The 16190-nt window shown below is 34.6% G+C and overlaps 2 protein-coding genes across 5 annotated transcripts; one reads left to right on the top strand and one right to left on the bottom strand.

Annotated features, from left to right (window-relative positions):
• Window positions 1–1512: 1512 nt before the first annotated feature.
• On the top strand, window positions 1513–6009 carry LOC103329122 (zinc finger protein CONSTANS-LIKE 9-like). Of its 3 annotated transcripts, none has more exons than XM_008231550.3 (6): window positions 1513–1741; window positions 2565–3280; window positions 3420–3647; window positions 4413–4717; window positions 5052–5187; window positions 5303–6009. In XM_008231550.3, exons 2-5 carry the CDS (start codon window positions 2693–2695, stop codon window positions 5185–5187), a joined length of 1257 nt encoding a protein of 418 aa, XP_008229772.1. In that variant the 5' UTR covers window positions 1513–1741; window positions 2565–2692; the 3' UTR covers window positions 5303–6009. The 3 variants fall into 3 exon arrangements, with proteins under 3 accessions (XP_008229772.1, XP_008229773.1, XP_088906869.1); XM_008231551.3 differs by having other exon boundaries at window positions 5329–5853; XM_089050743.1 differs by lacking the exon at window positions 5303–6009 and having other exon boundaries at window positions 5052–5193.
• Window positions 6010–6424: 415 nt separating this feature from the next.
• Window positions 6425–9598, bottom strand: LOC103329123 (Rrp15p protein). 2 transcript variants are annotated; one of them, XM_089050744.1, is made up of 9 exons: window positions 9510–9598; window positions 8901–9392; window positions 8706–8807; window positions 8519–8600; window positions 8372–8391; window positions 8172–8232; window positions 7238–7317; window positions 6848–6955; window positions 6425–6663 (listed from the first exon to the last, which is right to left on the bottom strand). In XM_089050744.1, exons 2-9 carry the CDS (start codon window positions 9345–9347, stop codon window positions 6604–6606), a joined length of 960 nt encoding a protein of 319 aa, XP_088906870.1. In that variant the 5' UTR covers window positions 9348–9392; window positions 9510–9598; the 3' UTR covers window positions 6425–6603. The 2 variants fall into 2 exon arrangements, with proteins under 2 accessions (XP_088906870.1, XP_008229775.2); XM_008231553.3 differs by having other exon boundaries at window positions 8901–9533.
• Between the last annotated feature and the right edge of the window lie 6592 nt (window positions 9599–16190).

Genomic DNA, 16190 nt, shown 5'->3' with positions numbered 1-16190 from the left:
TCCACATAGTATATTGCTTCATAGCATCTCTCCTTCCTTCATCATATCCTTCTATACTCTCCTCCTCCTCCACTATGTATTATTATTACTCAACTTCTTAAACACTGCCATCTGCCATTTTTTCTTGTTGCTTCCAACTTCTTTGGGATTTGCCCATTTGTAAGAAATCAATTGGGGATGAGAAGACGATAGCTAATGGATGCATGCTCTCTTCATGTTCCATCTATACATTAATCAATTGATAATGATAGATAACCATAATTTAACTGTTATATACGTGAGATTTGTATATCATTAATAGTCAGAAATGATTCATAATCTTAGAAAATATTCATTGCGTCGATGTTATAATAAGCATGAAAAGTCATATCGAGAAAAGAGTATATAATTTATACACCAAGTTATATAAACCCACAAATAAACTCAAGAGTACCATCCAATTCATCATGTACGACTTGTTTCTTGAGATTTTTTTAAACTATAATTAGCATGTATAATAGGCAATACATGGGAAGCAATGTGATAGTGATGCATCAAAGTTGTGGTACAAGTAAAAGTGTATTATTTGTAGGGGTTTTTTGTGGGTTCTAATATTATGTCATGGAGTTATGACAGGATGATAATCATTATCCACCTATTATTGTTGAATGCCATATGAGACTTTATTTTCACTTTTTGAGAGTCTTGTTGGTGCCATGTTGCCTCATCGACACTCATTGAGGTTTCTAGAGCTTTAAGGATCGGATTTATGGGATGTTAGCATTAAGAGAGTACGAAAGAAAAGTACCCATTTGGATATTGGATTGGATGGGCGCCTATCAAATGGATACCTTAAAAGGAAAAGAAAAAAAAAGAGATGAAAAAAAAACCATAAACAAAGAAAACATCAAAAGCAAACGATAAACAAAAAATTAAGACCAAAGGAAAAACCAAAAAACAAAAGACCATGGAGGGACAGATGTAAAAGAAGGGACTAGGACACATGACAAACCACTTAATGAGAATTAGGCCACAGATTTTTTTAATTAGGCCAATAGATTTTTTATATGATGAGGAATTAGGCAATGGATTTTATTTTGTTTTAGATGAGGAATTAGGCAATAGATTTGTTATTTTCTTTTTATGAGGAATTAGGCAATAGATTTTTTTTTATAATGAGGAATTAGGCAATAGATTTTGATTTAATTTAATTTTAGATGAGGAATTAGGCAATAGATTTTTATTTTTTCTTTTCTTTTTAATGAGGAATTAGGCCAACAGATTGGAAAGACCATGTGGATGTACCTTTTAACAGCTTCACCTTATTTCTATTCCCAAATGGAAAAAAATAATGTCAAAAATAGAAAACAGAGAATCAGAGAGATATGAGAGTAGCTTGCAAAATTAAATATGATTTATAATGATGGAGGGACCTGGAAAAGGGAAAGGCCTAACTTTTCCTTTCACTGGGAAAAGGACATGGACCCACATAAGTAATGCACTTTTTATCAACTTTGCTGAAGTCACCATCTTTGGCCTCTGACAAAAAACATTATGCTTATGCTCACACCCACCCCTCAACCCAAACCCCATATCCAGTCTTTCTATCTTTTCCATCTCACATAGAAATTTTTGGAAAAAAGCTCCTATCCTAGGGTTCCTTTGCCCTGTAGAGTTTTTATTAAATCTCCAACTTTTATTTAGGTGCTTAAAAGAAAAATCAAAAGCTGTCTACCGATCTTATCCTCCCTCTCATGCCACGGTAAAGTTTCCTGAATGCACTCTCTGTCTGTTAAATTTTCTGTTGCTACTTTTCAGGCTTGTTTCTAGTTCAAAGCTTTTCTGGGTTCTGTAATAGATTTCTTCTGAGTTTTTCCTATGTTGGTGGGTCTGTTGATATGCTAGACATGGTGAGAGATTGGTCCTTAAATTACCCTTTTCTTCATTTTGGTTCCATGAGAAGTATGAGGCTAATCTTTGTGATTTAGTCCTTCAATTCTGTTTTCTTTATGTGGGGCTGGAAACTTGTTAATCTGTTCACTAAAAAGCTCATCTCTTTTGTTTCTGGGTGATGCAAAGTTGTCAAATTTGTTCACTTTTTTTTACTTGCTGCTTTCATTTCCTTGTTTTCCAATATCTGCAAATTTTGTTTCTTTTATTTTTTCGATGAAAATTTCTTTGCTTCTCTTTATTACTAAAAATAAACTTATTTGTGAAGCTGTTTTTTGAAATCATGTTTTTTGTTTCCTTCTTCTAGTTTTTTGTGTTATCATTTCATATGGTGAAGCTGAAATAATTTTGGATCCTTACTCACTGTGTTTGATAAAATCTTTTTTTCTTTTTTAAAATTCATTTTCAAGTTTTCAGATTAGTACTTGAACCATCTTGTAAACAAGAGAAAAAGTTGATCTGGAAAGTTTTATGCGCGGCCATGAGGTCTAGAATTGACACAGTAACCTCCTTGTTTCAATTTCAATAGGAAACAGGAAAAAGAACATTTTTGTTGTTTAAATTTCCTTTTCTACAAAAAACTTATTCGTCTTCTTCCTCTAAGATATTTTGACAGTAATAATTGTTGTTTGAAGGTTGCACTAAGACACTCTCAGCAGAATTGTGGTCTTTCTAAGAAGCTGGTTTCAGTTAGATTGATAAATCGTTTGGACAAAACTGGACAAGTTTTGATTAGAAGAGGAGAGAAAGAGTCAGTCGAAACATGGGTTACATATGCGATTTTTGTGGGGATCAAAGGTCCATGGTGTATTGCCGGTCTGATGCGGCATGCTTATGTTTATCATGTGACCGAAATGTCCACTCTGCAAATGCCCTGTCCAGGCGTCATTCAAGAACACTTCTTTGTGAAAGATGCAATTCACAACCTGCATTAGTAAGATGCACAGAAGAGAGAGTGTCTCTTTGTCAGAATTGTGATTGGATGGGTCATGGAACATCTACCTCAGCTTCAGCACATAAGAGGCAAACGCTCAATTGTTACTCTGGCTGCCCATCAGCTTCCGAACTGTCTTCTATCTGGTCATTCGTTTTAGATTTACCTGCTGCAGGCGAATCTGCTTGCGAGCAGGAAATGGGATTGATGAGCATCGCAGAGAACAGCACTGGAAGTGCTTGGAGCCCTCCAGAAAGTAACACTAAACAAAATGCATCTGGTACAGTTGAAGTGAATGGTGTGCGTTCCGTTGATAAGTCCAGTGTTCTTGTTGGTTCCTCTTCGGTGCCTGAACTTAACCCTGCTACTCATGTTGTTGGCCAGCAGGCCGGCTCTGAAAATGCAACATTGCCTAAGGTAATTATAAGTCTCAAAATTATTATCTTAATGCAACATTGGCTATTAAAAAAAATTCTTGTCTAAATCTGTGTGTGATTTGTTCTAAGTTTGATAGTGTTTTCATCAATGACCTTTATTTCATGTTATTAATATACAGTTATTCTGTCATGGGACCAAAGGTCCTGCAATCCCTGAAGATGATGACCTTTATGATGATTTCGATATGGATGAAATGGATTTGAATCTTGAAAATTATGAAGAATTATTTGGTGTATCTCTGAATCACTCTGAAGAGCTTTTCAAGAATGGTGGGATTGATAGCTTGTTTGGGGCAAAGAACATGTCCAGGTGTAATTCCAATTATCAGGATGTGGGTGCTGCTGAGGTAATTTCATCTCATTTTTATTGCTTTATGTTGCTTGGACAATTGCTTAGGCCCTTGTCCGAACTTTGTTACTGTATAACTGGAAATTGCTCTCTTATGTAGCTAGAAAACTAACTATGCCATATTACTTTGAAATAATCAACTACAGAACTACATTATATCAAACAAAAATAGTGATTATTGGTAGAGTCCATTGATATTTCTAATTCTGACAGCAGCCTCATTACGTATGCTAGTTTTTTATCTGCAGAACTTTGGACTGGCTTAAGTATAAAGTATGCGTGGCTGTTCCATTAGTAAAGTAGGCTTTTTACCATTTTTTAAATGTGTATGTGAGTATGCTGGAGAAGAAGCGTAGTTCATTAGTCTGAACAAAGCCATACTGTCAGTTGCTTTTCCAACTGATGCTGGAAAATGCATTTGGAAAACTATTGTATCAATAATGGTTTGATGAAATGAGGAAAAATAATGTTGTGATGGCAGTTGGAATTTACTATTAGAAATCATTTCATCAAACTATTGTTTATTGTACTTGTCAGAAGAGAAAAAGTCTATTTTTAAACAAGTCATGTGTATAAAATGAGTGCTTTGGCTACCGAAGTTTTATCTTTGAAGGCAAGTGGCCATACTAAACTTTGTTGTTTTTTCCTTCTTTCCTTTTTTTATTTATAAATACTTCCTACTGTTGAACTGTTGTTATTAAAGCATGTCTGAAATGGAGTTTATGAAATGTACTTGTGGTTAACTATTAGTGCTTTTTTCCAGGGGTCTTCAGTTGGACTGGTAAATGCTATACAGCCAGCGTGCAGTAATGCAGCATCTGCTGATTCTGTAATGAGTACGAAAACTGACCCAATTATTTGTTTTCCGGCAAAACAAGCACAATCAAACCTTTCATTTTCGGGTGTTACTGGAGAGAGTAGTGCTGGAGATTGTCAAGACTGTGGGGCTTCCTCAACGCTTCTCATGGGAGAGCCGCCATGGTGTCCTCCATGCCCTGAGAGTTCCATGCAATCAGCTAACCGTAGTAATGCTGTTATGCGTTACAAGGAAAAGAAGAAGGCACGCAAGTAAGTGTACTTCCAGAAGTTAGATATATTAATGTGCAAGCATGCACATACACACTATATGCCTGTGTGTAATGATTCTTCATTCATTTATTACCAAGTTGCATTGTTTTTCTAGTTTTTTACCTCTTTGTATGACCACTACCCCTAGTAGACTTGTATGTTTGTTTCTAATTATTTCCCATTTATTGAATGATAGTGTATCTTGATTTTCTTCTGCACTCTCCTCTGGCTGAAGTCATCGCACTATCACAGAATTCTTATCAGGTCATGAAATACTTTTGCTTGCTGTTCTGTCTTTTAAACATCTTTTTTTGTTTGTTTGTCTTTTCAATAGGTTTGACAAAAGGGTGAGGTATGCTTCTCGCAAAGCAAGGGCTGATGTAAGAAAGCGTGTGAAAGGGCGCTTCATTAAAGCTGGTGAAGCTTATGATTATGACCCCTTGAACCAGGCCAGAACCAGAAGCTACTGAGTACAATTTTTAACTATGCTTTATAAAGCAAAAGAAACACTTGCTGTTTGATTGGAAAGACTCACTTATTATCACCTAACAACGAATAAAATTAATGCGTCTTTTCCTTGTGCAGTGACAAGCTGTATGATTGTATCACAGGGCCTTGGTTTCCATCGGGAGAAGAGGGTTGATGCAAAAAAGCCAGGTTCTGGTGCTTCACTAATGAGGTGGAGGAGCAGATTTCTTATTCTACATCACCATAACAGATTGACAGATAATGACATTATCCGGATCGCATAGCCTGCCCTGTCCTTTAAGCTATGATCTTTCCTTTCTCGTTCTGTTTCTCTGGGCAAAGTTAATCTGTTCAATCATTCTGCGGGGAGGATTCATGTTGGTCTTCCAGCCATAATATGCTTCATGTTGATTATCTCAGTTATTATATTTTTGTCCTGCTGGTCTGATGACCTCTATAAAAAGTGCCTGCCATGACATCTTGGGTGGCCAAACTTGTAATTGCCTTGTCAGTAGAATAGCCTGCAATTATTTCCTTCTCTTTTTCTGTTCGTTTGACATGCACAGGATCTGTATGTATGCCAGTTGAGTGTTATGAGATCTGACCTAAAACCATTGTTGGGCAGACTTTAAACTTGAAGTTGTAAATTGCAGTTTCTTTTTTGTGGACCTGGGTACACAGGAACAGAGGTTGGTTACTTATGCAGTTAGGGGAGAATAGTTTGTAGTATCTTTATACCAATAGGGGAGGGGTTGTTATTTGTTTTTGTTGCCATCAATGTAAAAGGTTTTTTTAATTGGAATACAGTTCACCTTGTAACTCTAGTGGTTATAGCTGCTTTATTGTGGGGATCCAGATCCTCTGTTTTGTTTTTTCTGTCAGTATATGCTTGATCCGGATCCCTGATCAAATATACTAGAAATCGGCAATTTTGCCTTTTGCTAAGATTGTAGGCCACAAATGCCTAGGACATGATAATTTTTCATCATCCAGCTCGAGGATTGACGGGCTTACTAGTCTTGATCGTTACAAAGGTCGACGCTACCACATCAAGCCCGTTGTTGTATCAAAGAACCCAACCCTTAAACCAGGTGATGGTAGATTGCCTAAAAATGTTTAAAATTAGAATATTGAGGTCAACCAAATCCAGAATATTGATTTGCTGTTCCTGTCAGTTGCTGAGCCAAAAAATTCTGAAGGTAAAAGAAAACTAGCACAAATGAAAAGGAGCCAGAAAAAGAAACTGAAACAGGAGGAGAGTTGATCATATACATACTTTGGCCATCGCATGATTCAAACCATTAATAAAAATGGAAAACAAAATTCCTATGCGGTAGAAACAAGGAAAACATATTAAGTTGACAAAAATTCCGCCTAACAAACAATTGGCATGTAGCAGTTTGCGCAGTTCCACAGCATTAATCATCATCAGAACTATCTTCAGATACTCTTCCAATGTCATCTCCCACAACTGTGTCCTGTACATAGATTGCAGAGCAAATGTCACTGGAAACAATAATACCTAATAGATGCACCCTCAGTGTGTGCACGCGTGTTTGTTTGCACGCGTGTGTGTGTGAGAGAGAGAGAGAGAGAGAGAGAGAGAGAGAGAGAGCCCTTGACAAGTGTAACATTTAACAAGATGTGATTAAAGATCCTTACCGGCATCTTATCCCAGTCCTTCAACTTGGAATTTGTGAGCATGTAATTATCTCGTAATGGAGCCCAGGCAGGCCCTTCACCATCCACCGGGCCTTTAGACGTATGAGACTGCATGTTAAATCATTCTCATATATAAGAACCACAAGAAAGATGATTGAAAAATATATTGGCAATTTGGCACGACCGAAGATGTTTGCATCTTAATTTAGGTCTACCATCACAATTTCACAGAACCATGTGGTAGGAATATAATTATATTTCAGATTATTCCAATAAACAAATTACGGAGCAACGATATATGATGGTTAAAATATTTGAATGTAAGAAACGTCAAGATGCTAAAAAGCTGTGGCATAATGCAAGAAACTGATAAAGGAAAAAGGAACCAACCTTTACAGAAGCACTAGCACCTCGGGAGGAAGTTTTGCCCAACTCTGAAAAGAAGGCTTCTTTTCTCCGCTTTTTTATCACTGGAAACATTTAGACAACAATGACTAGATTAAACACACACGTGGAACCAAGGTTTCCACATTTTAAACTCAAACATGGCCAGTGACTAGCAAAACATGTGTTCAATGAGTCTCCCAAACAAATATGGGACTGATCAACTTGTCCCAAAATGGGACTAATCAACTTGTCCCAAAATGGGACTAATCAACTTGTCCCAAAATGGGACTAAAAGATGCATGGGAATAAGGAAATATTTCATATACAAAAATGATGATAAGTACAAAAATGATAATAAGCTAGATTCATGCCACCCTAGTTTCAATGCTTGTAGGTACATATGACAAGACATTGCAATTTTTGTCTCAGGCGAGATAAGTCAAAAGATGGATATGATGACATGGCACTTCAAAATAAGCAGAAAATAAATTGCCATAATATGGATTATTTAGAGGTTGAGTGCTTATGGTGATTTTGTGTGCACCTGGTATCTGGAATTCAAACCAACGTTTTTAAAGGCGACCAAGATATGAGAAACAATAGAATACCCCAAGAAAAAGTAACAAATCCAACAATGATATGAACTATGAGATGTGTTTGTGTGTGTGTGTGTGTGTGTGTGTGTGTGTGTGAGAGAGAGAGAGAGAGAGAGAGAGAGAGAGATGGGAGGGGCGGTTGAGGAGAAAAGTTTATATTGATATGATGACAAGTATGCTTCCAATCTCACATTAGACTGTAATACCAATATATTACTTTCAATTTCAGTTAAAATTTTAAAACCAACTTAAGTCCATAGTTGATATCTGAAAACCTAACAACGTAAACTGGCAAGAAGAATGAGGGTTCTCAAATTGTAGCTGCAGTAGTAAAAGCACACCTTTTGCATCTTTAAACTTGGAAGGATTCAGTCCTTTCTGAGCATTTTGTGCTTTGTTGACCTGCATTAGACACCAATAGGAACTCACGATTCAATGTGACAGCAGAATACAATCTTATCAAAACAAAAAATCTTTACAATTTTAAAATTTAAGGTTTGAAAACAAGCAAACAAGATTAGATTCTCATAAAGCAACTTACAGCATTGAACAACTTGACCACTGAGAGTCCAGCATTGCACATGGTAAATGTGAACTAAGTCAGTATGACAAAGAAATTTGATAATGCCCATAAGAGAAATAACCTCTGATCACATATATCTTAACCAAGCAGATAAAAATGGGGTACCTCCTTTCGTAGCAACACCAATTAGAAACTTTTCATGCGAGTCCAAATAGTTGGCAGGCTTCACATGCCCCTTTTCTATTACCTATTAAATTAAAAGGAACTAACAAGTAAGCATTAAACCGTAAACATACAGTTGCAGATACATTCATACACAGTACAATAAAAACAAATTGAAGATATGAATTACCAATTGTTTTTCCTTCTTAGCCTCACCCTTGACCTTGCGCTCGTTCTCCTCTTCAGCAAGCTTCTCTGCAACAAGTTTCTTTTGCCCCGATAACACCGGCCCCTGCGAAGCACTCAAAGTTTGTTACTTTAAACACACACACAAAATTCCCAAAACCTAAACAATTAGACATTAGAGTTCAAATCTATTACTCACCAATACATCTTCAGGAACAGTCTTCTTTATTATACTCCTGAATGCCAACCTAAACGCATTGCTACCCTCCGTAAATCTCATGATGCCGGGCAGAATCTCACCGTGCTCCTCATCATCTGAGAACCCATTATCCACATTCCTTTCACTGTGGTCGCCACCTTTCCCTGCTTCTTCTCCTGAAGAAGACCCACCAATCAGCTCGTCCTCATTGTTGCCCAAAGGTGTAGCGTTGTCTTGTTCGGACTCGTCCTCTGAATTGTAGTCTCGGGCTCGTTTCCGATACAGTTTCTGCATTTTCTTGTCAATCTTCTTAGGCTTCATGGCTCTAATGCCTTCCGCTGACTGTAACATCTTTGCTTTCTTCTTAGCCTTGGAGCCCTTCTTCTTCCCAATTTTCCTCTTCCTTGGTTCTCTTGCTGCTTCTGCCATATGGGTTTCTTCGGCCATGGCTTTTTGTGCTTCAAACCGAATGAAGGTCTAATCTTTTGGCTGCTGCTAATGGGGGAGAGTTCAAAATTTGATTGCTTGTGACAATTAATTGCTGAGTCTCAGAGACTTTTGGACAAGGAATGAAAACCGGAAACGATGGAGAGAGTGCTAGGGTTTTACCTGGCCGATTGGGCTGCAAAGAGTAAGCTTAGCTAGGTTAGCGGGGTTTTACGAAAAACCCCCTTTCTTTCTTTTTTTTCTTTTTTTTTCACCAAAATATCTGTAGAAATCCGTATTTATCAATTTAAAAATAAAAAAAGTTGTCACAAGTTTAAAAACAATTGAAATATATACTTTTTTTTTGCTAATTAGTGACAAATAGCGATAATTATGGTAGGCATACAAGACAGCACACGTGTGACGTATTTAAGAAAGAAGGTTTAAGTATTTTTGTTTTTTTATTTTATATTTATTAAAAGATAATTTTTTATATTGGATGCTACGTCAACACAAAAATTGAGATTCACTTTTGTCACATTATCCGATAACAGAATTTTTAAAGGGCTTATTAATGGAGGGTGTCTTTTGAAAGGTTATATTAAGTTGGGGTATTAGTCAAACGGGTCTCTAAAAGTTGAGTGTGAATTTTTAATAATCATTGAGGTAAACTGTAGTTGATCCAAATAAGTAGTGGCAGACGCACGTTGGGACAAGAGGGGTCACATGACCCCTTGAGGTGTCAAAAATTTAGTCGTGGACTCCACCGACGACCACTTGTGTGCAAGATGCTCGATGAAAGTCCCTTGTTGGTTTGCCTTGTGCTGTTCTCTAAACTTCTCCCATATGCATCTGCTCTACTTGTAGCACCACTACTTGAATTTTTTTTTTGGTTGCAGGGGCAGCCAAGAAGATGATGTTGGTTTTGCCCTAATTTATGCCTCATTTTAGTTGGAACTCACCGTTTCACTAATTGTAGGTTTTTTACAAAAGTCTGCGCCATGTATAAGTATGGCCCAAAGTTTTATTAATAACTTGTATGTCTTTTTAAAAGTCTGGTCAAATTGTTTATTAATTAAACCCCTTTAACCTTTTAGTCTGTACTCAGTGGTATATTTAACTAATATATTAGTATAATAATAATTTATAAAAATTAATAAATATATTATTTTAATTTTCATATACATGTCATACTCATATCCAAATTTTTGGAGAATTGAATAAATGTGCTATCTTTATGCATTTTAGTGTTATTTTTTTATAAATAATTTTTAAAAAAAATTTAAAACTGTTACATTGTAACCCCTTAAACCGAAAATCCTGAATTTTAAGAAAAGTATGCATTTGTTGCGTGTCACTCTTTCTAACATTTTTCTTTTTCTTTTGATACAGTCATTTTTAACTATTATAATTTATAGTTACGAACGAGATGGAAAAGAAGAGAAGGAAATATTCAAACTGTAGTAATCGATATACAGATTAATGCTCAATGCTCATGTCATGCCACTCTCAGCTTAAGTGCTCAAACTCTATTACCAATGCTAACTTATGACACTTGGATTTAGTGGTCATATATTAGTCATGGATGTAAATATGAAATGCTCTGCCTTTGCAGTTAGGGCCTAACTAATAGAACTTATTAGGAAAATGTGTTTCAACCATATCTTACTCTTAGAATAAACGAACATCTTTGTCAACGGGGTCTAATCTAATGAAAAAATACCTTGATTTGCATATAAGTAGTCTCAGTTTCAAATTCCCAAGACACCTTAGGAGTGTGTGTGTGTGTGTGTGAAACCCCTCGTTTAGATTATCACTTATATATATATATATATAATAGGAGAAAAATGAGTAGGGAAACCACCATTCATATATATATATATATAGACTTGGGATATAACCTTCTTAAAGATCTCCCCTTATGTTATCTTTGTTAAACTTTAAAGAGACCAATCAACGGTCCACTACTAGCAACACTATTATTGTCCCTAACTTAATCACTTACAAATCTTGGTAGGTATGAGGTTTTATTATAAAAAGCCTCTATGATATTAGTAATGGAACCATTTATTATATGTTGTATTTTATTTAGTCAAGTTTATGAAGTGGAACTTACATTTTTCAACATGCCCCCTTATGTGGGACCATCATATAGTGGGCCACACATGGAGCGAAGTCTATCGGAATTAAATATTTAAACCCAACATGTGAACACTGCGCATTGGGTAAGAGATAAGGGGTAAGGGTAAACATTCAAGTTTAACATGTGAACACCACATATTGGGTAAGGGTAATGGCCCACTCAATTAGCTTGCTCTAATACCATGTTAAATTTCAGAGAGACAGACCATCAATCCACTACTAGCAACATCGATATTGTCCCCAACTTAACCACTTACAAAGCCCAGTATGTGTGAGGTTTTATCACAAAAGGTCGGATGATATTAGTAATGAAACTATTTATTATATGTTGTATTTTATTTAGTCAAATTTTCAATGCGGGACTTATATTCTTCAATAAGCTTTGCTGATATGAATAGGTTGTCATGGCACCATGGTATTCGTAATGGTATTTGCGCCCTTGTTTGAATTCATACAATGAGTTTAAGCTCTCTTATCAAAAAGAAAAATTTAGGAAACATCTAGGAGTTTCTAAGTATAAAGAGAGAGAATAGTTCCAACCACACTAGAGTGAACTAGCTATCTTACTCCTATAATAGCAACAACTAGGAGTTCCTACATCTGTGAAGATAATAGCACCTTGTTAAGTACTTTTTGATATAAAAATACTTTCAATATATTTCAATAGCAGGGTTTTAAATGCAATAGCCCTTGAACTTATACTTAAGTGTTTCATTTTGGTCCTCTACTTAATTTTTGTTCCATTTTTGTCATCCAACTATTTCATTTGTGCCAATTCAGTTATTTCGTCACATTTGTCATCAATTTTAATCATGGAATGGCACATGACGTACTTTTTAAGAGCAAATCTAACTTTTGAGTCCATTAAGCCCCGTAGACAAAATTAGGGCTAAATTGAGGTTATATTGACGGGTTATAGTTCAAATTTGGGGATTTTGGTTAATTAAGGTTTCAATTTTAGGGAAATGAAATAGATAGGTGAAATAAAGTTTCAATTTGGGGGGAAATGGGTAATAGAGAGCTGGGTAGGTCGTTTTAGGGGGATGTATTCAATTAGGATTATAAAGCGTTTAAAAAGATTTTAAAAATCCGGGTGTATTCAATTTGGATTTATACAAACTTTAAAAGAGGTTTTACAAGTCTAGGTGTATTCAATTCCGACTTATATGAACTTTTAAAAAGTTCATTCAAATATGGGTGTATTCAATTAGGATTATAAAAAAGTTGAATCAAATCTAGGTGTATTCAAAAGGTCATATATTTGGAAGGATTTCATTAAGTGATAAATTTTCGTAGGTTTTAAGGGGAGAGCTATAAATAACAAAGACCATAATAAATCCAACCTCCCCAAGTATTTCATCAGACGTTTTTCTCTCGCCTAGCTTTCCACTCTGCAACAGAAGACGAACAACCTCCTTCCTCTATTTGTGAAGGAGAGAGTTAAAGGACTTTTATATTGACGATTTTACCTCTTAAATTGACTTTTAAATTGACGGAATGTAACAAAATGACTTAATTGCCATGAATGAGAGAGTTAGAGGACTTGACATGAAAATTAGTTGGAAGGCCAAAATGAAACTCAAATATAAATTGAAGGACCGTAACAGTTAAAAACACCCAATTTCAAATTTAAATGACTTCTTGTTTTTATTTTTCATATTTTATTTATAATTTATTTCAAACATTTCATTAACTATAATTGTAATTAATATATCCTATTAATAGCAATCAACCACCCCATTTCTTTTAGTGCTTCCCTCTCACATCTCGCCCCCTAATGAAGTACCTATGAAATATAATATAAATATATACATATAAAATATAGGTATATTAACCAAAAAACAAAGTAAACAATTTTTCATAATTAAAAATAGGTACAAAGTACATTATTTGATGTAAATGTGTATAGGTACATTATTTGGAATAGATAATTATGTACTAGCATAAAACAAACAAGTATTTTATTTTTCAACATAATTAGAGTACACTTTACATGAACATAAAAGAAAATTATTAAACAAGTTTAGAAATATTATGTTTCCGGAGATCCCACACTCTCTGATAATGGCTTAGTTGAGGGTATTAAACTGAAAAGTACAATAAATCAATTTTATGCTTAATTAGGTAACTTGCTGAAGTATGGGTTTTTACTTATACAAATTGGGTATTATTTATAAGTAATTAGGTACAGCAAATGAGTTTTTACTATTTAAAACACCCTTTCACTTCTTATTTTGAATTTTATGAAGTGCTTAAAATAAAGAATATGGTTAAAGTAAACAATTTCCAAAGTTGTTGAATTTTGATACTTTAGAACATTGGAAATATTATCTGTGATCCAATACAAGTTTAATTAAAGAGTTTGTACAAGTTTTGAAATAAGTTGGGTGAGCATTTGTTTGAATCATAGTCTAAAATATCGATAATATCGACGAAATATTGAGGATATTATCATTTTTTCGGGTCACGGATATTTTGGAACGTATCTATCTATACACATATCGTATAAATATCGATAATATCAGAAAATATCGATGTCGAAAATTTCACTCACACTTCAGCATTATGTTGTCAAAATATCGCTATAATATTGAAAATATCAAAAATATCGATGTAATGGAAAAAATAAAAAGAAAAAAAAATACACAAAGCACACGCGCAAACAACTTAACCGCCATGTTGCTTATGTTTTTGTGATAATACACAAGGGAAAACTCTATGTGGTATTAAGTCACTTATGTATCTTACCATACAATGTATAAAGTGTAAAATATTGTAGTAAATTATTATATATAAATGATTATGACGTGTTTAATCTTCTTTCATTAATTATTACGTATTTTCTACACTCATAGTGTTTGTTAACTCAATTATATAATCAACTTAAATTAGTTAAATCATCATGCAATGTATTTCCTTCCAATTTTTTATGATAAACTAATAGATAATTGACAAAATAAACATCCTCCAAAGTTTCAATAAAAAATTTCAAGTTTTTCTTACAATTTCCGTGGTTTTTATTCAATTTTAATTGATATCGATAATATCCCGATATTTCCATCAAAATTTCCATGTTTTTGAACTACGGATATTTCCAATACTATCGATATTTTTGACCTTGGTATGAATAAATAATGTGTGAGAGTGAAGAGCGTCCGTCCACAGGGAGGCAAGCAAGGACGCACGCACGCAGCCAAGATGGTAACAACTTACAAGACGTGAGCTATATAAATGGGTAATGGACAAGAAGTATAAGATAAAAAAGATGGATGAGCACGTGAAATTCACCTGATACCTATTGATGGACCCAATGAAGGACAACTGTGGGCATTTGCCCACACTTACAAAAATATTTCAGCCATATAATCCCACCCAAACTCACATTTTTTTTAATTATTTGTAAGTCCTTCTTAGGTGGAGCCCCCACATGGCCCATCCAATACATACACTTTAAGCTCAAAGCTTATATTAAAAAAGAAAAACCCTATGTTATAAAAGAAGAATAGAGATCCCACCAAGTTCACTCATTATGTAATTTGGTGAAGAACTATTTATGACAGATATGGAAAAAGATTTTAAAAGAAAATCCGAGTTGGAATTGTCACAACCTATTGGGAGAAGTGATTGATAGTTCAAAGCAAAGTCGTATAGAAATCAATATGTCATATCTTCTTTCTGATTCTGGTTTACGAACTCAGATTTTAGATTATAATCTGAATATTCGAGATGAAATTAGAAGAGCTTAACTTACAAAAAGGCCTTGTTAGCCTAGAAATCATGATTTTCCTATAAACAAAAATTAGAAAAGAGTCAAGACAATTCAACCCAGCATGGTTTGATGAATTCCCTTATTGGTTGGAATATTGCATCAAAGAAGATGCTGCATTTTGCTCAGGTTGTTATATTTTTAAAACAAATTTGGGAGAGAAAGCTTGAGGTGACTCATTTGTTGGTACAAGTTTTTCGAATTAGAAGAAAAAGGAAAGATTTCAAGTTCATGTTGGAGGTTCCAACAGTTCCCATAACCAAGCTCTGAAAACATGTCAAGCCTTAATGAATGAAAAACAACATATTAATTGAAAATGTTTTCCATAAGCACTCACATAATGAATGATTGCTTGGTAGTATATCTTGAAAAAGACATATTTAATAAAACCTAAATTTACTTTAATTGAATGGTATTGATAATGAGCTTATTATGCAATGTTTTCAGAATATGAAAAGTCATTGAGGACAATTGTAAATTTACTTATTGGACAATGCTATTAATATTCTGAGTTAGAAATATTTTTTGTTTAACTATATATCTGTTGGATTTTTTTTAAGCCCCCAGATGAACGAAAGTTTGAGTCCGCCACTGCTAATACCGTATCATTATCAGGCTTTACCTATCACCTCCATTAGCTAGATGTTCGATTCAATGAACTTGGCACTATATTGCACTACTCTCACTTTTTCTTCTTCTTCTTTTTCCTTTTCGATTGTAATTAATACTACGATATTGAGACAATGAAATTCAACACGGGATTTCGATGCATGTGTAATTACTCTTCACCGCTTTACTTATAATTCATTATTCTAAATTTCATGTTTTATAGTATTTTTCGAAGCTGTTTGATGATTTAAAAATCTGTCACTTGAAAATGTAATCTATTTATGATCATCTAGAGTACAATATGTTAAGATTTCATCCACCAAATGTTCAGAATTCAGGGTTAGGGT

Source organism: Prunus mume, linkage group LG4 (assembly GCF_029339155.1).
Source record: "Prunus mume cultivar Tortuosa linkage group LG4, ASM2933915v1, whole genome shotgun sequence".
NCBI classification, from domain to species: Eukaryota; Viridiplantae; Streptophyta; class Magnoliopsida; order Rosales; family Rosaceae; genus Prunus; species Prunus mume.
Note: the sequence above shows the minus strand (reverse complement) of the source record. Positions and strands in the feature narration are given on the sequence as shown.